This window comes from Hyperolius riggenbachi, chromosome 1 (assembly GCF_040937935.1).
Source record: "Hyperolius riggenbachi isolate aHypRig1 chromosome 1, aHypRig1.pri, whole genome shotgun sequence".
Taxonomy (NCBI): domain Eukaryota; kingdom Metazoa; phylum Chordata; class Amphibia; order Anura; family Hyperoliidae; genus Hyperolius; species Hyperolius riggenbachi.
This window is the reverse complement of record NC_090646.1, coordinates 393,459,357-393,483,913: the sequence shown is the minus strand read 5'-3', so window position 1 is coordinate 393,483,913 and position 24,557 is coordinate 393,459,357. Positions and strand designations below refer to the sequence as shown.

Here is a 24,557-nt window from a genome sequence, read left to right as displayed (position 1 = left end):
GCCCCAAAGCATCATTGACCCCTCCCCCGCCATGCTTCACAGTAGGCAAGGTGTTCTTTTCTTCATAGGCCTTGTTCTTCCTCCTCCAAACATAGCATTGATCCATGGGCCCAAACAGTTCTAATTTTGTTTCATCAGTCCACAGAACACTATCCCAAAACTTTTGTGGTAGTGTTCTGTGGACTGAGGATGTTGTATTAAGTACTAACAATGAATGTGACTTGGGGGTTGATAATGATGTGAGCACAGAAAAGACATTTGTGGTTATTTCATTATAAATGTTATATTTGTCTGACTTACAAGTGCCTCTTTAATTTAATTGTAAACAAGATGTGTTTGATTTAATTATAAACAAGATGACTGACACTCACACGTACACACACGTACACACGTTCCTTAAAAAGCAAACCTGTAAAGGAAACAAAAGTAAAAAAAAAATTAAAGTAAGGTGCTCCATAGGCTTTCCATATCAACCGCTGCTGCCTGGGAGGCTGCCTGGACTGAGGGTCTTGATCGCGGCCATATTGCGCATGCATAAGTGCACAAGCATGAAACTGCTTGTGCACATAGGAAAAAGCAATGCACATGTGGCTTTATTTTACTGCGCAGGCGCGGACCACACTCGTGCAGGCACAATATGGCCACGCTTTTACACGGAAGGGCATGCGGCCATGAAGACATGTCACACAAGCTCTTGTCGGATATAGTCAGAGAGACCCTGTGCTGGAACAATGGGCTTCAGCATTGTCCAGGAAGCATGTGGAATATCCAGAGGATTCCCTTCACTGAGGTAAGTATCTATTTTTAATGTACAGGTAGTGCCCGACTTACGAATGCCCGACTTACGAACGACCCTCCGATATGAACGGTGTGGTTTCTGGGTTTCCATGGTACCAAGCCCCCCAAAAAAATGTCAAATTGGAGTTTTTGAGAAAATCGATTTTAAACAATTCAAAGGCAAAATGGCATTTAAACTTATATAAGCAGGTGCAGAGGTCAGAGTTGACACAGAGGGGGACACTGGAGGCACAGGGGGCAGAGATGGCACAGTGTTCTGACTTGAGAACAGATTCAGGTTAAGAACGAACCTACAGTCCCTATCTCGTTCGTTAACCGGGTACTACCTGTATTTCTTTTTTTCCAATGCAGATTCACTATAATAATGGCATATTTGGTGTTTTGGAAATTATGTTAGAGACTCCGTAACAAAAATTGCATCCTGTTTTTTATCATCCTACAAGTTCCAAAAGCTATTCTAATGTGTTCTGGCTAACTGCAGCACTTTCTACTATCACAGTCTCTGTAATAAATCAATGTATCTTTCCCCTGTCAGACTTGTCGGCCTGTGTCTGGAAGGCTGCCAAGTTCTTCAGTGTTGTGGTTCTGCTATGAACTCCCCCTTCCAGGCTCCTCTCTGCACACTGCCTGTGTATTATTTAGGATTAGAGGAGCTTCTCTCTTCTCTCTTATCTTTTACAAGCTGGATAAAGTGTCCTCTGAGCTGGCTGGACTTTCACATACTGAAGAATTACAGACAAGGGCAAAGCTGTTTGCAGGAAGAAAAGAGCAGCCTGAAACTTCAGTGCATGAGAACAGAAGGGGGAAAGAAACACACAAATGATCTCTTGAGATTCAAAAGGAAGGGTGTATACAGCCTGCTTGTGTATGGATGTATTTTCTATTTGTGGACATACTGTACATCAACCTACTTCCTGTTTTGGTGGCCATTTTGTTTGTTTATAAACAAACTTTTTAAAACTGTTTTTAACCACTTTTAATGCTGCGAGGAGCGGCGAAATTGTGACAGAGGGTAATAGGAGATGTCCCCTAACGCACTGGTATGTTTACTTTTGTGCGATTTTAACATGTTATGTGAAAAGAAAACATTCAAGTTTAAATTCATTGCTGACTTTGAAGTGGACCTGAACCTGAACAGGACACAAGGAAAACATAACAGAAATGCACCCTGTAGGTATTTAAAGAGAACCAGAGACGACGAACATTACAAATGTATACATACCTGGGGCTTCCTCCAGCTCCATAAGCCTGGATCGCTCCCACGCCGCCGTCCTCTGCTGCCTCTGTCCGCCGGTACCGGGTCCCGTCATTTCTGCCAGTCGACGCAAGCGCAGTCTGCTCCCACCGTACTGCGTATGCGTACAGAGCTGGAGGGAGCCCCTGTGCATGCGGAAGACTGGTCACGTCCGGCGGAAGTGACGGGACCTGGTACCGGCGATAGAGGCAGCGGAGGACGGCGGCGTGGTAGCGATCCAGGCTTATGGGGCTGGAGGAAGCCCCAGGTATGTATAAACTCTTTTTTCATTTTTAAGCTTTGTTGTTCTCTGGTTCACTTTAAAGAGTTTAGCCTGTCTAATTCCCCCTCATTTGTGTCTAATCACTAGTTGTAATTTGATCTCCCCCCTGTGTCACATGACTCCCTATGGCAGATAAGTAGATGAGCCCATTTGAAAGGACAGGCTGTAAACAATATGTCTGCTTCCATGAATCCGGAAGGTAAAACAGTGCAGATTTATTGCAGGATTTGTATCAGCTGTAACAAAGAATTATTTTATTTTTTTTTGTTTAAAGGTTGTGCTGTTGTGTATCTTTTAGAGCAGAGAGGAAGTTCTGAGTTCAGGTCTGCTTTAAATCCCTAGATTTTATTTCAGTTTATTGCAAGAATATGTTTATTTGTGCTTGATGCTAGAATATTTTTAGAGGTTGCGTGCCATGTCCTTCATTGTTGCTGTGTTATTTCCTTTGTTGCTTTTCAGGTACTCTTATGTAATGTATTGTGGCATAGTCCTATAAACCATTCAACATAACAGAAAAATGTTTTGTGCCTGACATCTGGTTTATGCATCAAGGCCATGACAGACCATGAGAGTGTGATCAGAGATTCTTCCTTCAGAACAAATATGTAACTGAATGTTATAATTTTGTCTTGGGGTTGGCAGAGAGAAGGCAGCAGCAAAGGAAGAGGCGACGTGTTACTGAATAGCCTACAAGGTTAATGTAATGTTGATAGGCAAAAATCCTATTTTAAACAGTTCTCCATATGTGCTGAAGTAGCCCATTGAAAGAGTTAAAGCAGGAGGTTTAGCTATACTATGCCAGGGGAAAAAAATCACATATATAAGTAGTTGCTACTGTCTGCTTCAATACAGCGTGACGTGTCTTTCTTTCGCTACTTATATAAGTAGATAAATACTTGATCTACTTGCATAACACATGTATTGCACTGTCCACGTTTTGATTTCAGTGAATATTATATAGTAAATTAAGAGAATTCTGTTCCTGGTGGGAGCCATGTCTTTTGCCCACAGTTTTAGGCTAAATACTGATGTAATTTCTTCCCTTAACTTTTTTTCTTTTCTCCTCCAATTACTGAATCACCTCAGCCTTGCTTGTAAACACAAGTGAGCAGAGGATCGTTTCAGCTGGGCAGGGAAATAAAGGGAATAGGAGGAATATATTATAGATAAAAAGACCCCCAGCATGCAACTGTTTGGAAATGGCTATCAAAGGGCCAGTGCTCCTCAGGTATGTGATAACTCTAAACCATAACAGCAGAGAGAGTTTTGAATGCAGGATTAGCATCTTTATTATTATTATTTAGTATTTATACAGCGCTGACATATTACGCAGCGCTGTACGGTATATATATATATATATATATATATATATATATATAGTGGAGGAAATCATTATTTGACCCCTCACTGATTTTGTAAGTTTGTCCAATGAAAAAGAAATGAAAAGTCTCAGAACAGTATCATTTCAATGGTAGGTTTATTTTAACAGTGGCAGATAGCACATCAAAAGGAAAATCGAAAAAATAACCTTAAATAAAAGATAGCAACTGATTTGCATTTCATTGAGGGAAATACGTTTTTGAACCCTCTAACAATAAAAGACTTAATACTTAGTGGAAAAACCCTTGTTTGCAAGCACAGAGGTCAAACGTTTCTTGTAATTGATGACCAAGTTTGCACCCATTTTAGGAGGAATGTTGGTCCACTCCTCTTTGCAGATCATCTCTAAATCCCTAAGGTTTCGAGGCTGTCTCTGTGCAACTCTGAGCTTGAGCTCCCTCCATAGGTTTTCTATTGGATTAAGGTCCGGAGACTGACTAGGCCACTCCATGACCTTAATGTGCTTCTTCTTGAGCCACTCCTTTGTTGCCTTTGCTGTATGTTTTAAGTCATTGTCGTGCTGGAACACCCATCCACGACCCATTTTCAGTTTCCTGGCAGAGGGAAGGAGGTTGTCGTTCAGGATTTCACGATACATGGCTCCGTCCATTTTCCTGTTAATGCGATTAAGTTGTCCTGTGCCCTTAGCAGAAAAACACCCCCAAAGCAAAATGTTTCCACCCCCATGCTTGACGGTGGGGACGGTGTTTTGGGGGTCATAGGCAGCATTTTTCTTCCTCCAAACACAGCGAGTTGAGTTAATGCCAAAGAGCTCTATTTTGGTCTCATCAGACCACAGCACCTTCTCCCACTCACTCACAGAATCATTCAGGTGTTGATTGGCAAACTTCAGACGGGCCTGCACATGTGCCTTCTTGAGCAGGGGGACCTTGCGAGCCCTGCAGGATTTTAATCCATTGCGGTGTAATGTGTTTCCAATGGTTTTCTTGGTGACTGTGGTCCCTGCTAATTTGAGGTCATTCACTAACTCCTCCCGTGTAGTTCTAGGATGCTTTTTCACCTTTCTCAGAACCATTGACACCCCACGAGGTGAGATCTTGCGTGGAGCCCCAGAGCGAGGTCGATTGATGGTCATTTTGTGCTCCTTCCATTTTCGAACAATCGCACCAACAGTTGTCACCTTCTCTCCCAGCTTCTTGCTAATGGTTTTGTAGCCCATTCCAGCCTTGTGCAGGTCTACAATTTTGTCTCTGACATCCTTGGACAGCTCTTTGGTCGTTCCCATGTTGGAGAGTTTGGAGTCTGCTTGATTGATTGATTCTGTGGACAGGTGTCTTTTATACAGGTGACTAGTTAGGACAGGTGTCCTTAATGAGGGTGACTAATTGAGTAGAAGTGTCTAACCACTCTGTGGGAGCCAGAACTCTTAATGGTTGGTAGGGGTTCAAAAACTTATTTCACTCAATGAAATGCAAATCAGTTGCTATCTTTTATTTAAGGTTATTTTTTCGATTTTCCTTTTGATGTGCTATCTGCCACTGTTAAAATAAACCTACCATTGAAATGATACTGTTCTGAGACTTTTCATTTCTTTGTCATTGGACAAACTTACAAAATCAGTGAGGGGTCAAATAATTATTTCCTCCACTATATATATATATATATATATATATATATATATATATATATATATATATATATATATATATATATATATATATATATATATATATATATATATATATATATATATATATATATATATATATATATATATATATATATATATATATATATATATATATATATATATATATATATATATACACACTGTACAGTGCTGCATAATATGCCAGCGCTATATAATATATATTTAAAGAGGAACTGTAGTGAAAATACTGCAATAAATAAATATTAATTTCATTATTTAGTCATTGTTTGCCGATTTGTGTAATCTTTCCTCTCCCTGATTTACATTATGAAAATTATCACTGGTGGTGACCTCTTTAGTCCTGCCAGGTGATCTGTATGGAATGTTCATTACTGTGAGTTCTATGCACAGAGGGAGATACTGTTGGCTTGGCAGTTGGAAAGGGCTGTTATTTCCCACAAGGCAATGAGGTTCACAGACAGGAAACTGTCAGGACCAGGGTCATGACATTACACTGTGGGAGGGGTTTCTCCACAATATCAGCCATACTGACCCCCTAATGATCTATTTGAGAAAAGGTAAAGATTGCTTGCAGGAAAGCGTGCATCAGCTACTTATTGGGATGAAGTTCAATCCTGGGTTGAAATTCTTCTTTAAAGCGGATCTGAACTCATAGCCTCCTCTCTGCTCTAAAAGCTAAGCAACAAGCCAGTTTGAGCCTGCTTGAAGAAAGTTCCTTTGTGAAACTTTTGTGGCTGTTTTTTGTATGTCAAAAGATGAAGGAAGCAACTTGCAAAAGCTGTTTATTACCAGACTTCTGTTTTATTGTTGCAGGAATAAAGTTGCTGGGCACTGAGATGTAATGATGTCAGCCCTCTGCCCCCCACCTTCTCCAGCTGTTGCCAAGACTTTGATAAGTATAGATGGCTATTCACCTCTGCTGGCAGCCACATTCGCTTATTGGGACAACATCCTAGGCCCGCGAGTGCGGCACATCTGGGCCCCAAAGACAGATGAGGTGGTGCTCAGTGATGGAGAGATTACATTCCTGGCAAATCACACGCTGAATGGAGAGATCCTGCGGAATGCTGAGAGTGGGGCCATTGATGTGAAGTTTTTTGTGTTGGCAGAGAAAGGGGTGATTATAGTATCCCTCATCTTTGATGGGAAGTGGAATGGAGATCGCAGCACGTATGGCCTCTCTGTGATTCTGCCACAAGCTGAGCTAAGCTTCTACTTGCCTCTGCACAGAGTCTGTGTAGCTCGCCTCACACACATCATCCGGAAGGGGCGCATATGGATGCACAAGGTATGTGCACTGTCACATGTGAAACCTATACGCCTTTAAAGATTCAGAACCATCTAAAATAAATAGAATGTTATGCCAAACTTGTATTAACCCATTACTTCCTGCTGAAAAGTTGTTTTTTGCTGAAATACCAGGTTACTTATGTTCCTTGTTATCACCATTTAGTTACTAAACCTATCCGCCTGTTGAGTGGAAAGGAATGGTGGCCAGTGACATCACTTCCATATGGTATTATGACCATGCAGAGTGAGTTTTATGTACCATTCCCTCCTCCATCCCTTCCCAATGCTAGCTGTGTCAGAGATGCACCCTCCCCATTTCTTGTAGCCTCTGACATTAAAATGTGTATGTATGCATACATACAAGTACATTTCTCATACAGTAAAATGAACTTTAAATTACACGTTTCTGATGTTGCTGCCACCTACAGGAGGTAGTAAAAATCTGACAGGTTTTGGACTAGTTCATCTACTCATGGTGAATTTTCAGTATTTATTGTATTCTTTACTAAAGCACTCACTAGGAAGGATCTATACAAGATACCAGATGGTCTACTTACTAACTTACACACTGCTTTGTCAGTTGGACTGAGCATCTACTAATACAGTAAGTGCTTTTGAAAATAAATAACACTTTGAAAATCACCCGTGAGGAGGTGGACTAGTCCAAAACCTGTCAGATAATACCTACTGTAAGTGGCAGTGATATAGGAACAAAATAATTACTTTACAGTGCATTTTATTCTGGAACAAATATGCATTTTATACATATGCATGCACATGTATTTATGTATTTGTTTTTTGCAATAGTGGTCCTTTACAGTGGAAATGAAGGTAGCTAGGAAAAAGTGTCACTTACCTGGGGCTTCTGCCAGCCTCCTGTGGCAGACCTGTGCCCACTCAGCTCATTTTCTCTTTCACCGATGTCCACTACGCAGCCCTGGCCGCACTCGTCCTCATTTGCGTTCCCCTCTCCGGGAGCGTCGTGTTCAGATGCAGTACAAGCACCACCGGTATTTCATGCCTGTGTGTTCAAGACAGCCATGAGGTTTTGTTTCTTGGTTGCTGGAAGTCAGCTCTGGAATCATTTTGTTTCAGGAATTGCTCCCCTTTTGCTAATCAGAATCGGAGTGATTCACCACATAGGCCTTTTTTCTATCTTCTTTGTACATCTTCTTGCCTTATCACCAACAGTGATCATGAAATTGATCATACATGCATCATGCATCGTTTTTTTTTTTTATTATTATTATTTTTTTTTTTTTAACATGTCTACTTTGATGGAAATAATGCAGTTCGATACAAGATAGTTATTTAACCGCACGCAGGTGGCAATTACTTTGTGATGACAAACTTAGGAGTAAATGGAGTGCAGCATTGAGACATTGTGTAGGTACTACAAGGATTAAGAAGTCCAGCAGGGGGTGTACTCAGCTGACAGAATAAGTTGACCAACAAAGAGACATGTTATAATATAACAATATAACAAAAAACCCTAACAAACAGTGAAAATTATGTACAATAAGCAGCTGAGCTCCCCACAAACCCACCCCACCCAAATTGCAGCATCATAAGCTGTGTAGAGGTCTAGAAGACGGATCAACCTTTATAGCGTGTATAGCGTGAATTGATCCAGGCATCCCATATGGAGTGAAATTTGCGTTCAGTCCCTCTACGTGAGTAAATGGCCTTATGGAAAGGAAGAATTATGTTAACTGCCTTTATCCAGTCACTCAATTCAGGGACCTGGGGTTTTATCCAGTGCCGTGTAAGGACCTTGCGAGCTATATGAAGAACGTTGAGCAGAAAAGTTTTTGTGTGTTTGTTGTGAATGTCATGAGGAACCATGTTAAGTAGGCAAAGTTTGGGGTCGAGGGCAACAGAGCAGCCCATTTTGTCATTTAAGAATTTAACAATTTGCTGCCAAAAAATGTTTACCTCAGGACAGGACCATATCATATGATAAAAGGTGCCTTGGGACAGGGCACATTTAGGGCATAGAGGTGAATATCCGGTTCGGAATTTGGCTAGTCTGACCGGAGTGAGGTAGACTCGATGCACTACATAGAGACTAAGTAGTCTATCTGGAATGTGGGGGGAAACCCTAGCAGAATCTTCAAGAGCCTCCTCCCAATCTTCATCGGAGATCTCCCCAAGATCCTGCACCCACTGAGTTTTCCTGGCAAAGGCTCTACGGGTGGCTCCGGTTAATATAATAGCTGCATATAGGGCTGATATTAGTTGACTGGAGGATGGACCAGTTACAATATTTAATATAGCCGAGTCAGAGAGAGAAAGTGGCACCACATGAAATTGAGTTTTAAGGGCATGTGAAAGTTGCATATAATAGAACTTCATAGACATTGGTAGTTGGAATGTGGTCGCCAATTGTTCGAAAGGAACAATGGAGCCAGAGTCAAGAACTTGATGTAGGTATATAATGCCACGTTCAGACCACAGCCGACTGTTTGGGAGTTTACGAAGTTCAGGAAGGCCACGATTCTCCCATAGTGGGGTGCATTTCAAGGGGGCGTCTAACTCCAGATACTTGTGAGCGGTATCCCAAGCCTTTAACGTTTGGCGAAAGGTTATTGGAAATTGCTTAATATGGGGGGATTTTTTAGCTCCCATGGCGATAATACAAAGGGGGTCTATGTGACGGAGGGGGGGAGTCTCATGCATTAGGGTGCATGTCCGATCTCTATTAATTGTAAGGTCATAGTATATATGTGATAATTGAGAGGCCAGATAATATAAGTGACAATTGGGAACTGCCATGCTCCTTAGATCTTTTGGGTTCTGCAGAGTGGTAAGGGAGAAGCGATGCCTTGAGGAGCCCCAAATAAATTGAGTTAAAAGGGTATTTATTTTAGAGAAGGTATCATATGGGAGATAAATCGAGGCATTCCATGAAACATAAAGTATCTTGGGGAGGAGCACCATTTTAAATAAGTTGGCTCGACCAGCTACATTAATGGGGAGTTTGGACCAGGCCAAAAATTTGGCAGTTATATAATGTAGTAGAGGTGACTAGTTTAGGGGGATAAAATCTTGTGGTAGTCGCGAGATCTTAATACCAAGGTATGTGATCTCTGATGCCCATTGAAGAGGAGAAGAGGCCTGAGACAAGGTTGGAGGGAACACATCAATAGGAAGAATGTAGGATTTGGACCAGTTGATGCGTAGACCGAAATGTTCTCCAAAATTATCAATGAGAAAAAGAGCGCGATGGAGGGAAGGGCCGGGGTCATTTAGATATAAAAGCATATCGTCAGCATAGAGACTGATTTTATCAGTTTTGTTTGCTTTTTCCAGAACTAGGATTTGGGGATCTAATCGTATCAAAGCGGCAATGGGCTCAATCACCAGGTCAAATAAAAGGGGGGACAGTGGACAACCTTGTCTCATGCCTCTGGATATGGGAAAAGCATCAGAGATCCAACCATTGATTCGAATCCGGGCAAAGGGGTCGGTGTAAAGGAGTTTAACCCAAGCAATGAAGCAAGGGCCAATGTTAAAGCGGTGTAAAACGGCCAATAGAAAGTCCCATTCAATAGTGTCAAAGGCTTTGGCGGTGTCAAGAGACACCACCACTCTGGTGCCGACATTCTCGTGTTCTACTTGCATAGCAAGGAATAACCTTCTGATATTCAGGGAGGTTGATCTACCTGGAATAAAACCAGATTGGTCTGAGTGTATTAAGGAAGTGATTACTTTGAGTCGTTGTGACAGCAATTTGGCGAGTATTTTAACATCAGTCTGGATTAAGGAGATGGGACGATATGATTCACAGTGCAGGGGATTCTTTCCTGGCTTTAGGATTAAGATTATTAAAGCTTCTCTCATAGAAAGTGGGAGAGTGCCAATTTTTAGAGCATGGTTGTATAGTGCTAGAAGCCTAGGGGCCAGTAGAGGTCTATATTGTTTAAAGAATTCCCCTGGCAGACCGTCGGTGCCAGGAGACTTGGAGGGGGGGAGAGAAGAGATGGCATCTTCAATTACTTGGATTGTGAGTGGAGCGTCTAGTTAATAGTTGACTGGGTTCATCTAGGGAGGGAAGAGGAATGGTTTCTAGGTAAGCCGTAATTGTGGGTGTAGAGGCAGTGGAGGTTTTGGAATATAGAGCTTCATAGAACGAAGCAAATCGTTGTAGGATTTCAGGAGGGGAAGAGAGAACATAGCCCTCTGCATCCTCTATTTTGAGGATAACCTGCGGGGCAGTCATTTCTCTGGATAGTTAACTAGCAATGCACCACACTGTTCACCAAATTCATAAACTCTCTGTTTGGAGAATAGAATTTTCCGATTTGCTTTGGCTATCAGGATCTGTTCATATGCAGCAAGTTTAGATCTGTATAGATTATTGAGGATAGGGGAGGGGTCAGCATTGAAGTCTGAGGTGGCCTGTTGTAGTGCCAGGAGAGTAGTACGCTCACTTATGGCTGAGTTAATTTTAATATTTTTTATTCTGGAGGAGAAGTGTTGTCTAGAGAATTGCTTAAACACCTCCCAAATCGATGCGGGTGATGCAGACTGGCCCTGTAGGTCAAAGAAGTGAGAGAGAGCCTCTTCAGAGGATTTTGACTCACCAATTTTAGCTAGCCAGAAGGGGTGGAGCCGCCAGGAGGATATTTTGGGAGGAAAGAACCAGTTTAGCTGAATAAGGTATGGGGAGTGGTCAGACATAAGGGAAGGGAGAAAGCTTGCTTTACATATGTTTGTAAGTAAGGAGGAGGAGACTAAAATGTAATCTAGGCGTGAGTGAGATTTATGCGATGCAGAGTAGCACGAGAATGCCGGGGTATCAGGGTATTTCACCGACCACGTATCATGTATGGAAACATCTTTAAGGAGAGGTACCAATTTAGTATCTTTATTAGTAAATTAGGTCGAGGGAGTTGGCTGGGAGATTTTATCAGTGTTAGGGTATAAAACATAGTTAAAATCCCCGAGCCAAATCGAAGGTACCTGCGGATAAAGGGCAATAAAGCTTAATGCAAGTTTCAGTACAGCAAACGAAAATGGAGGAGGTATATATATATATATATATATATATATATATATATATAGCAATGATTATAGTGGGAACATTATATAATAAGCAGTGCATAAAGATGTATTTGCCTTCATCATCAGTAATTTGATCAATCAACTGAAATTGGACACTTTTAGCAAAAAGCAGAGAGACACCTCTAGAGTGCAAGGAATATGTGGAGTGGAAAGACCATCCAATCCATGTACGGCGTAAGGCCATATGGAGGGTGCCGTCTAGATGTGTCTCCTGCAATGCGATTATATCCACATGTTGTTTGCGTAAAAAGTCCAACACTACCGACCTCTTGGCCTTATCACGCAGACCCCTAACATTCCAGGTCAGCAAGGAAAGGGAGGTACTAAGTGAGCCGGGATTGGGAGGCCATGTTGGGATTGGAAATAGGAATAGGAGAGCACAGAGCTCAATGAGTGGGGGACGGGGGCAAGGGGGCCCCGGCTGCAGGTCAGGGGGTTAGTATAGTATTGAAGAATAATACCCGGCTCATAGCCCAAAACGTTGGGCCACAGCTTCTTCCCAGAAACAAATACCAGCATAGGTATAACATAATTAGCATGCATAATCCTAGAACAATCAGGAAAAATACATAAAAGAAAAAATAAAAAGTAATGACAGAATAATGACATCTGTGGGTGCGACATCAAAATATGGTGTCGCATATAGCCTTGCTCTGCACTTTACTAGGGCCACTAGATGGATCCTGTGCCACAAGGGACAGTGTTGCCTAGCTGATTAAAGAGGTGAGCGCAATGTGGCTGGCACGTATAGTTCTGGAAGGAGTAATAGAAGTAAGGCGTAGTCCGTGGCAGACCAGCAAGTCATACCGGGTGTCAGGGCCAGTAGTGCCATATTGACTCGGGGCTTCATTAGCTAAGGCCCAGGGGTAATAAAAGATACCTTAACGTGAGGAAGTGATTCAGTCTTCCGAGCTGGGTTGGGATTTGTTCTTTTCGATCCAGGTAAAAACCTCAGCAGGAGATTCAAAGAAAAAAGTTTTTTTCCATCTGATATAACTCTGAGGCGAGCGGGAAAAAGCATGGCGTATTGCAGGCCCAAATTCTTGAGCTTACGTTTTGCATCTTGGAATTTAGCGCGCTGCTTCTGCGTTTCCACGCCAACGTCAGGGTATATGGAAATAGAGGCTTTATCGAGTTGAATGTTACCTTGTTCACGGGACAACCGAAGGACGGCGTCACGATCCTTAAAGTTGAAGAGCTTGGCGATGAAGGTGCGCTGAGGAGCTCCAGGCGGGTTGGCTTTAAAAGGTATGCGGTGGGCGCGCTCCACAGAGAAGGCCGCGGAGAAAGAGTCCCTGCCATATTGCGTAGTAAGCAGATCCTCCAGGAAGCGGGCAGGGTCATTCCCCTCTGATTTCTCCGGGAGGCCCACCAGGCGTATGTTTGACCTACGCAGTCGGTTTTCCATGTCTTCCTGTTGGGCTATGATGGCTTTGATGTGGCCCTGTGAGGTGCGTACATCGGATGGGAGTGTTTTGAAGTCGTCCTCTAGCTTAGAGATTCGGCATCGGAGACACGTTCGCGGAGGTTACGGACATCCTGCTGGAGAAGTTGTAGGTCTGTTTTAACCTCCTCTATTTTAGTAGTAAAGGTATCCGTTAGCGAGGTTTGCAGAGCGGAGATTGCTGAAAGTATTGATTGAGCTTCTGGGGAGGGAGTCTGGTCTGGCTGGGAGGCCATGTCCTCCTCCGCAGCTGATCCGCCGCCATCTTGGTCCGCTCGGCGGAACTTATCCATCGGGCCGGTAACTTTGTCTGAGGCTTTGTCGGTCTTTTTCGGTCCCATCTTGCCCGCGGGAGTGGTAGGTATCTATAGAGGGGGTTCAGTGTCCCAAATGCAGCAGGATAATAGCAGGATGATGGCTAGTATTTCCCACAAGGTGAAGAGCTCCGAGAGATGCGACCGCTCACATCCCCGTTCCGGCCATGCCCCCTGCATCGATTTTTTTACTCACAGATTTGATCACTACGATTGAATTTGCCAGTTATCTGTGAGCCACAATTGATTGTAATTTTAATCCATGGAGAAAAAATTATCGAAATTACGATCTGAGCGGATGGTAAATTTTGGTCGATCAAACGCAACAGGCGAGCAGTGGTTGCTTGATGTCCGATAGCATTGCACTGTGGGAACAATGCAGCACTGGAGTTCTATGGATTTTCAATAGAATTCATGGTGAAATCTATTGAAATTCTGTGTGTATACTGAGAGTCTATCCCTCTCTAATCAGATTCAGATCAGAGAGGGATTGGTCTGTTTTCCACAGTGGGCAGAAATCTATGCATGTATGGCCACCATTATTCTTCATCCAGACTATTCATATTTTGGATAAAGTGGTCATTCATGATTGGGCCAGAAGCTGGCCAGATGGTTTGGGGAGGGGAAAGAGAAGGGGAAATGGAAGACTCCTTATAATGCTGGGGGACAAAGCAATCGGCCAACAAATTCCTCCACTTTCAAGAGAATACTCAAGTACCTCATGGTGACCAGAACCACTAGCACCACTACCAAGATAATGGATGCCAGTAGAGGCATTAAAGAGGGATTGTCAACTACAAAATCAAATTCCTTTTACCCACTGCTCTGTGTGTGTTGTGCAGCCTGGAACCTCACCCTGCAGTGGAAGCTCTCTAATATATTCAGAAATGTTTCTGCTGTGATAAATCTTATCTCAGTCAGACTAGCTTTATTCTCGCCATCGCCAAAGACAGTGGGAGAGGGAAGCTTGTCATCTCCCCTCCTACATACCTGCTTCTCACTGATGGGCTGAGTGCAGTTCAGTGTGATCTGAAATACAATCTCTATGCTGTGCTCGCATGTATTTACATATCAAGCAGCTATGACAGAGTTTCTAGGAGAAAAAAATAGTAAGGGAGGAAATTACATCAGTATTGGCTTCAGTCAGAGGGAACCAAGATGGCAAATGCTAGGAACAGAATTCTCTATTATATAAAATTCATACAATTCACTGAAATCAAAACATAGACAGCACAATACATCTGTTATGCAAGTAGAGCAAGTAGCTATCTGTTATGCGTTGTTTTTTTTTTTCCTGGCATAGTATGGCTGACCCTACTGCTTTTAAACAGATAACTTAAACAGTTATATTCTTATGTCCGTATGCACCATATGTCAATTACGGTGCAAGTGACAGTCTTCAAACCGGTTAGCCTTGATTCATGTAATGTATCAACTTGTATTTATTGCAACATTTCAGCATATACTGATAGCAAGTAAAAGGTTTTTGTTTTGTTTTTCCTTACTCTGTTCTCAAGCGGTAAGTAAGGGCTGGGACCCATTAGCATTTGTGATCGCAACTCCAGTGTACGATTTTGCACATTCTTTCAATCACATCCGCTCAGAAAAAGCTAGATGCAGAACGTTTGCTGTTTAAAGCAAATCGCAAGCTCTGTAGTGGAATCGATTTCATGTGTTCCAGTGTCCTAGCACTTTGCCAATTGTCGGCGTTGAGCTAGAGCACTGAAAGTGCTTCTAGTGGGTTCCAGCTCTAAAAGCATTAGGTCTGTGGTGAATTGCTGAAAAAGCAGTGTTGGGTTTAGGATCACATTGAATACAGCACAGATTACCCAGATGGGTCATATTGACTCAGAGCCACTATTAGGCGGGTGTAAATAACCAATCGAATCCATATGAGAACCACAGTAGGTCAGGTCTTACTTTATGATTTATAATCTATATATAGGGCAGCACGGTGGTGTAGTGGTTAGTGCTCTCGCCTTGCAATGCTGGGTCCCCAGTTCGAATCCCAGCCAGGTCAACATCTGCAAGGAGTTTGTATGTTCTCCCCGTGTCTGCGTGGGTTTCCCCTGGGTACTCCGGTTTCCTCCCACATCCCAAAAACATACAGATAAGTTACTTAGCTTCCCCCTAAATTGGCCCTAGACTACGATACATACACACACTACACAATACATACATAGACATAGTACTATGGTAGGGATTAGATTGTGAGCCCCTCAGAGGGACAGTTAAGTGACAAGACAATATATACTCTGTACAGCGCTGCGGAATATGTCGGCGCTATATAAATACTAAATAATAATAATAACCTTGAAGAGGTTTCTGTACATAAAAAGCCATTAATTCAACGTATGTATCCTTTTGCTTTTAACAAGTCTAGGTTTCAGAAACCTTTTACATATTTCTTTAGGATTCCTAAAGGGTTTTTTTTTTTTCAACAAAATATCTTGTTTATTGGCTCTTCAATAATAAGTATTTTGTGTATATTACTTCTGAATACAGTGGCCACAGCGTATGCATGTAAATTCCTAGAGAGATTACAGGAAGCCATTCCTCGTGGATATGTATGTTACAGTTCCTGGTTTGTTCTATTTTGGTTACTGGAAAGTAGAACAGCATCATAGATGTAATTCACCTTGGGACTGGATTGTGAAGGGCGCATGATATTAGCCTATAGCCTACGGCTAGTTAGTGCTCCAGCATGTTGTATGTATTACAGATGTGGGCACCTAGCCTTTATGCCTTTGCAATTTAACTGACTGCCTGAACGGTCAATGAAAATTGCTTCGGGGTACAGCTCACACCATAGCGTTCAGTCTGTGACAGACACCTCCTTTCTCCATTAAGGTGGCCATTCTGGACTATGTCAGCACTGAGCTGGAGAATATGCGTATTGGATATAGCAAAGTTAAAAGATAATTAGTGCTATTTTAGTGCAGAGTTAAAAAGGTCAGTTTAGGTAACTGAAGTTAATGTTACTGGTCAGGTTAGGCTTTGTACAGTACTATACAGTTAGAAAAAAAGTTCTCTGTCTAAATATTTATGGACCTAAGGAATTTAAATGAAACAACTCAGATGCAAATCATTTGCATAAAAATGTGAGGCAACTAAAGCATTTTTTTAACACAATCCCTTCATTTGAGGGGTTCAAAAGTAATTGGACAAATTAAATAACTCGAAATAAAATGCTCATTTCTAATACTTGGTTGAAAAGACTTTGCTGGCAAAGACAGCCTGAAGTCTTGAACTCATGGACATCACCAGATGTTTTGGGTCATTGTCCATCTGTATCATGAAACCGCCCAATCAGTTTGACTGCATTTAGCTGGATTTGAGCAGACAGTATGTGTTTGAACACTTCATAATTAATTTGGCTGTTTCTGTCCTGTGCCACTTTAGCAATAAACACTAGCGTCCCAGTGCCACTGGCAGCCATGCACACCCAAGCTATTACACTGCCTCCTCCCTGTTTTACAGATTATGTGGTATGCTTTGGATAATGAGATGTTCCACGGCTTCTCCGTACTATTTCATGACATAATTCTGGTAGAGGTCGATCTTGTATACTGATAAGAGGTGCGCTGGACATAAACAATCACAATCTACTGTTCTAATAGATAAAACACTTTATTGAAAAAGGGTTATTACACCAAGGACCCTTAAGTATTGGGTTGTGTATCAAACTATACCCACTCACTCATGCACACACATACTAGAGCATACTGGTTCCCCCTAAAAATGAGTATAAATTGAAAAATTAAAAACATAAAATCTTCAAACTTCCAAAAAAGTGTTTGCGTAAAAATTGCATGTAATTCCTGGGATCTTAGCAATATCTAAGCAAAAAGCTCCACGGATATGTATGGTCCACCACTAGATCCTAAAATTGGCATCCATATCCTCTATTTTCCAATGGTCTGCTCGTCTCCCTATAGGTTGACATGTTACTACGGAACCTTGGACATCTTCATCAGAATCTCTAAGACAGCCCGGACCAGTCGTTTTTTTTATCATTTTAAAGCTTGAGGATGTTATATCTGTAACATCCTCAAGCGTTAAAATTTATAAACCAACCGGTCCGGGCTGCTTAGAGCTTCTGATGAAGACGGCTGAGGTTCTGTGCACCCCATCTACAGATTAGCCAGTCTTCCCCCCCCCCCCACTTGAGGAGCCGCAACTGTAACCAGCGGCATACAAGAAACACAAGTGGAACGCAGGTAAGTGGCGACAGCAGTGCGAATGAAACGCACTGGAGGAAGTGACATCATCGCTCTGGACCAGAGGACCGGAAGCCTAGTGTTTGAGCCGGGATGGCCGAACATCAATGGGGAGCTGCAATTGTAAGAGCGGCACTATTAAATAATCGCCCGGGCAGAGTCCTTGGACATTGAGGGAGCTACTGAGCACATTTAAATATACCTCGGATGAACTTTCTGGCAGGGCTGTGGAGTCGGAGTCGTGGAGTCGGGCAATTTTGGGTGCCTGGAGTCGGACTTGGGAAAAAATGCACCGACTCAGACTCCGACTCCTAATGAATTTGTAACTGTAATTAAAATAGAAAATATGATAAAATGTTCTATTTCTCAGATAACAGTCATTAAAAATAATGTGTATATATACAGTGTATATATACAGTAATAGCTGTGCTTAGTCCACAAAAATGAAATAAACCAATCAAAATGAGTTACTTGTGCTGCTTCAATAAAGCAGTCCCCGTATTTTTAAGGTCAGATATACATATCTGATTGTGACTGTATATATGATGTGTACACAGGAATCTCTTATATATACTAAATAACGTCTATGCTGTAAGAATAAAGCCTGATGTGTAGCTGTGTCACTAATAGAGATGGTCAATGAGATGGAAATAATTCTGCATTGATTCTGATTTATGCAAATGTACACACTCTCTTTGCTCATGAAATCAAATAATTTGATATGTTGTTAAAATTTGGTTTGGTGACTACAAATTAAAGGGTACCTGAGACGGATGAAAAGAAAAGTTTTTATACATACCTGGGACATCCTCCAGCCCCCTTCAGGCTAATCAGTCCCTCGCTGTCCTCCACCACCCGGATCTTCTGCTATGAGTCCTGGTAATTCAGCCAGTCAGCGCAGTCCGGCCGCATGCCGCTCCCACAGCCAGGAACATTCTGCACCTGCGCAATAGTGCTGCACAGGTGTAGTATGCTCCTGGCGGCGGAGTGTGTGCATGCGCACTACGCCCGACTGGCTCAAGTACCTGGACTCATAGGAGAAGATCCAGGTGGTGGAGGAGGACAACGAGGGACTGATTAGCCTGAAGGGGGCTGGAGGAAGCCCCAGGTATGTATAAAACTTTAATTTCATCTGTCTCAGGTTTACTTTGTTACACAGTAGTACCATACTCTACATATGCACTCCCCACAGAGCTGCAGGGAATCCACTGAGAATGCTGTGCACATTGAACACAGAGGTGTTGTCTGTCACCCATAAACCTTGTTCAGATTGTGCATGAAGAATGTGTAATAGAGGAAGAATCTCCTCATTCCCCTGCAGAGTACCTGCACATCACTCTTACATGTACCCACAGTTACATTGCCTAGGGCCTGATAGATGTTCTTTGTTCCGGTTTGTACCTTTTACAAGTACTCTTACCAAGGACTAGTTTTAGTCTAAAGGGAATAAATATAGTAGTCTACATATCCTTCTCACTTCAGTTGTCTTGTAAAATTCCTAAGCGTTGGCAGTTAAGAGACGAATTTCACGTTACATACTTTTAATCAACAAAATTGTAATATGCAAATTAGAGGAGTCGGAGTCGGTGGAATCCTAAACTGAGGAGTCGGAGTCGGTGGATTTTTGGACCGACTCCACAGCCCTGCTTTCTGGGACCAGCTGCTACGAGACATCCATATCCTTCTCAGTTTAGATGGTGAGACATATGCAATAGTTGCTTTTAGATAATTATGTGCAATAGCCCCTATAGGGAGACAAGCAGACCATTGGAAAATAGAGGATATGGATGCCAATTTTAGGATCTAGTGGTGGAACATACATATCCGTGGAGCTTTTTGCTTAGAAATCGCTAAAATCCCAGGAATTACATGCAATGTTTATGCAAACACTTTTGGATTTTTGAAGATTTTATGTTTTTAATTTTTCAATTTATACTCCTTATTTTTGCCAGTATGCTCTAGTATGTGTGGGTATAGTTTGACACACAACCCAATACCTTGGGGTAATAACCCTTTTTCAATAAAGTATTTTATCTATTAGAACAGTAGATTGTGATTGTTTATATCCAGCGCACCTCTTATCAGTATATAATTCTTTCCTAAGAGGTGGGGAAGAGGGAGTTAACCCCACCTTGCAGCAGGAGGCAGAATTGTAAAAGCAAAATGTCTGTATTATTGTGGCAAATTAACTGTAATATAATAATTCAGGCAGTGCCCTCCAGTATTTATATCTAGAGGTCGATCTTGGTTTTATCTGTACAAAGAATGTTTTTCCAGAACTGTGCTGGCTTTTGTAGACGTTCTTTAGTAAAGTCCAATCAAGCCTTTCTATTATTGTCTTATGAGTGGCTTGCATATTACAGTGCACTCTATGTATTTACTTTCATGCAGTCTTCTCTTAATGGTAGACTTGGGTATCGATACGCCTACCCCTGTTGTTCACTTGGCTGGCTGCTTTTGAAGGGGTTTCTCTTTACCATGGAAATGATTCTGCGATCATCTACCACTGTTGTCTTCCATGGATGTCCAGGTCTATTTGCGTTGCTGAATTCACCAGCGCTTGCTATCTTTCTCAGGATGTACCAAACTGTGGATTCTGCCACTTTTAATATTGTAGCAATTTCTCAGATTGGTTTTCTCTTTTCGCTGCTTAAAGGATACAAGAGCTCAAAAAGTTTGGAGAAAAAGGAAGGGGGGAAGCAGGCATATACTCTACCACCTGTCCTTATGCCCACTGCTCCCCCTGTTCTCCTTTTTGCCCCAGTAGCTCATCTTAGAGCCCTCCAGGATCCTCTTCTGGTTGGCAGGGTAGGGACTTACTGCGCAGTTGTCGGCTGGGCTGCGTGCGACCTACAGTGTATGACGTCACTGCGTCCCGACCATGCCGATCGGAAGAGGATCCTGGGGGGCTTTTAGGTGAGTTATGGGGGCTCCCCCCATTTCTCCAAACTTTTTGAGCTCTGGTATCCCGGCTTCTTTCACCTGTATGGAGAGCATCTTTGACCGCTATTGCAGGTCCCTTCCTGCTTTCCCTCCTGAGGTGATTTAGTTTCAGTTCTGTATGTATCGCAGAGAGAGGGGTTAGAGAGTCAATATCTTCTTATACTTCTAAGATTACATAATTATATTCAGCATTATCCTCCGTACTGCACTTTCTAAAGTAAAAACTGAATTTGATTCAACGTTTGTGTTTTATTGAAGCGTTAAATTGCCTGTGGATGTCACCAACTCAGCAAGTAGCCATACTGTCTGCACAGACTGGGTCTAAGGAGGTTTGTCACTGCATAAATCTGTGTTTGAAACAAAACAATGGCATAACGATGGACTTGCCCACACCTGTCCATTAAATAGCCTTTGAGTCAATTGTCAAATTACTTTTGAGCCCCTGGAATGAAGGGATTGTGTTAAAAGATGCGTTAGTCGCCTCACATTTTTATGCAATCGTTTTGTTCACCCCACTGAATTACAAGAACAATCTGACAATGGCTGCACCTCTTTTCTAAAGCTGGTGCGTGTGATGCTGATAATTATGGCTTGCATGCGGATTTTGTGCTGCTCAGAATAGGCAAATCATTGGAATTCTGTGGTTGGATAGTGTACTTAAGGGCTCTGCCTCCTTTGAAATTGCATAGGCGCGGGCACAGGGGGAGAGGAATCCCTGCATTACAATACAGGACGCTGAGGTCAGGAGCATGTAATTGGGATATAACGGGTGAATGGACGCACACATAAAGCAAACAAGTAGGCGGTAAGTGAGAGCTTACACCCTTCTAACAAGAGAATTTATTTATTTATTTTTATAATCTTCGTTGGTATCCTTTTTAAAGGGAACCTAAACTGAGAGGGATGTGGATGTTTCCTTTTAAACAATACCAGTTGCCTGGCAGTCCTGCTGATCTCTTTGGCTGCAGTAGTGACTGAATCAGACCTGAAACAAGCATGCAGCTAATCCAGTCTGACTTCAGTCAGAGCATCTGATCTGCATGCTTGTTCAGGGGCTGTGGCTGAAAGTATTAGAGACACGGGATCAGCAGGAGAGTCAGGCAACTGGTATTATTTTAAAAGGAAAATCCATATCCTTCTCAGTTTAGGTTCCCTTTAACTACTTGCCGACTGCTCCACTCCAGTTGGCGTGAGCAGTGCGGCAGCCCCAGGACCACTCCACGCCCATTGGTGTGAACGGTCTTCTATGGGGCTAGCAGGAGATCGCGCGCATGGTGCACGCACATCTCCTGCTCGGGGGCGGAGCTCTGCCCCGCCTTCAGTCTCCGTGCGGCGATCGCCGCTTGGAGAATGTTAGATGGCGAAACCGCCGTCTATTAGGGCAGTACAGCGCTGCGATCTAAAACAGCGCTGTACTGGGGACAGCCATGTGACACGGCTGTCCCCTCCAGAGTGTCGCGGTGATCCGCTGTCATAGGCTGAAGCCTATGACAGCCGATCACAATGATTGGCCAGCGGGGGAGGATGGGCGGGGTATTTAAAAAGAAAAAAATACACATTTTTTATTTAAAAAATAACATTTATAAAAATGAACACTGGAGGGGATGATCAGACCCCACCAACAGGAAGCTCTGTTAGTGGGGGGATCACTTGTGTGCTGAGTTGTGCGGCCCTGCAGCTTGGCCTTAAAGCTGCAGTGGCCCTATTAACAAAAAATGGCCTGGTTACTAGGGGGGTTTAATACCGCGGTTCTCAAGAGGTTAAAGAGGAACTGTCGCAAAAATCTTAAAATTTAAAAAGCATACAAATAAGAAGTACATTTCTTCCAGAGTAAAATGAGCCATACATTACGTTTCTCCTATGTTGCTGTCACTTACAGTAGGTAGTAGAAATCTGACATTACTGACAAGTTTTGGGTTAGTCCATCTCTTCATGGGGGATTCTCAGCATGGCCTTTTATTTTTTATGAAGACATTCCCTGAAAAAGATTTATACAAAGATGCTAGCCAGCCTCCCTGCTCACTGAACAATTTTTGGCAGTTAGACAGAGCAACTGCCATTCACTAAGTGCTTTTAAAAAATAAAGAAAACCCATGAGAAAATTAGCTAGTCAAAAAATATCTCGGTAATGTCAGATTTCTACTACCTACTGTAAGTGACAGCAACATAGGAGAAAAGTAATGTATGGCTCATTTTACTCTTGAAGAAACTTATTTGTATATGTTTACATGTATTTTAAATTTTAAGATTTTTGCGACAGAGGTCCTTTAAGGTATATAATTTATCAGTGAGCGTTATGGTACGGCCCAACTAGGGAGAACTTATTTGGGTACCTTTTTATTATTCAGCATCGCAGTGCGAAATAGGAAAAAAATAACACCGACTCTTTCTGTGCAGCAATGGCACTGTACACACACGTTTATCTCATCATGTCAAATATAAACTCAGATTAAAAAAATCGTTTGATGAAGATGACTGGGAAAAAGTTTGCATTATGGGATATAAAAGTTCAGTAAGTGTACTGACTCAAGAGATGAACTTTAAACTGCTAGCTCATTGGTATAGAACACCCGCCTTTCTTCATCAGTGCTTCCCTCAGGTCTCTGATGTGTGCTGGAGGTGTCAAGGGTACTCTTCTTCACATTTGGTGGGATTGCCAATCAATTGTTCCCTTCTGGACCAGAGTCCAATCATTAATAGCTACTATTGCTAGTGAAAAATTAGAATTTCTACCAGAAGTATTCTTATTACATCTTTCTAGAGAGAGCATGCGTTCATACAAAAAATCTCTTGTCAAACATTTGCTCAATGCAGCCAAGGCATGTATACCTCTCAAATGGAAATCTACTGACCCTCCATCGATCTCCCTTTGGTTCCAAAAGATAGAACAGATTGAAAAAATGGAACAATTACGCCACTCCACGACAGAGGAGGTTGAAAAATATGTGATTATGTGGGCCCAATGGTTTGACTTCTTAGATAGCCAGGAATATCGAGACTTAATGATAGATAGGTAATCAAGGCCTCCACTCAATGCACATCTGTGTTTAGGCCCAACTGTTATCCCACCCTCCCAGGTACCATGAAATATATCAAACTTCATTATGGACCTAATCAATAGCTTTAATTTCCGATAATTTACATTCTCTATTAGGTTGCTTCTAACTAAGATTGTATCTTCTATGGTCAAGACATATACTATGCAGGTGTTATTTTCATTACAATGTGCACAGATGTGTATTCTTTTTATCTCCACTCATCTATATTTCATAATTGAACAACCACCAGCTCTTATGTGAATATATAATTGTGAACAGTTAAGATTTATAGTATAGTACTTTTTATCATTCTGTTTATTATGGGACGCTTTGTCTCTGTTTTCAGTACCATCTTCTGTATTACCTTTGTCCCTTAAGTGTGAAGTCTGTTCTTATCAGAAGATATGTATGTACACAAAATTGTCATGCTCTTGATTATATGTTGAACATACCTGACCATGTATATATATGTGGTTGTTGCACATCTTCCAATAAAATATAATTGTTTGAAAAAAAATATAAACTCAGGTACCCTTTTAATATAATTTGCCGTTTTGAAGACAATGCCTTGAACTTGTCTACCGCCTATATTTTCTGATCTGTTAAGCTGCATTTTATGCCTCTGCTCTGTTTTTTCCTCAGGGCCAGAGTATAATACCTATGTTGACTGGAGAAGTTATTCCCATAATGGAGCTTCTGTCATCTATGAAGTCACATGGTGTCCCTGAAGAAATAGATGTAAGTCTTTAAACAAGCGTGTTGCCTGACTGAAGAGCTGGTCTCTTTGGGGTGTATTCACTAACCTGTGTAAATTTTAGCACATGATGAGTAAAGCAGAGTGCTATAAATCACATGCAATACTTTATGCTCTACCCATATTACATATATTGTGTGGTATGTCTCATCTGCAAAG

At 42.0% G+C, this 24,557-nt stretch overlaps 1 protein-coding gene across 1 annotated transcript in view; it reads left to right on the top strand.

Annotated features, from left to right (window-relative positions):
* The window catches only part of C9orf72 (C9orf72-SMCR8 complex subunit), a 112,897-nt gene that overhangs the window by 5,628 nt on the left and 82,712 nt on the right, over positions 1-24,557 (top strand). Inside the window, exons 2-3 of the mRNA XM_068271373.1 lie at positions 6,142-6,616; positions 24,287-24,382. Of these exons, the coding sequence (XP_068127474.1) occupies positions 6,170-6,616; positions 24,287-24,382 (543 nt within the window). The 5' untranslated portion in view covers positions 6,142-6,169. The remainder of the gene's footprint in view (positions 1-6,141; positions 6,617-24,286; positions 24,383-24,557) is intronic.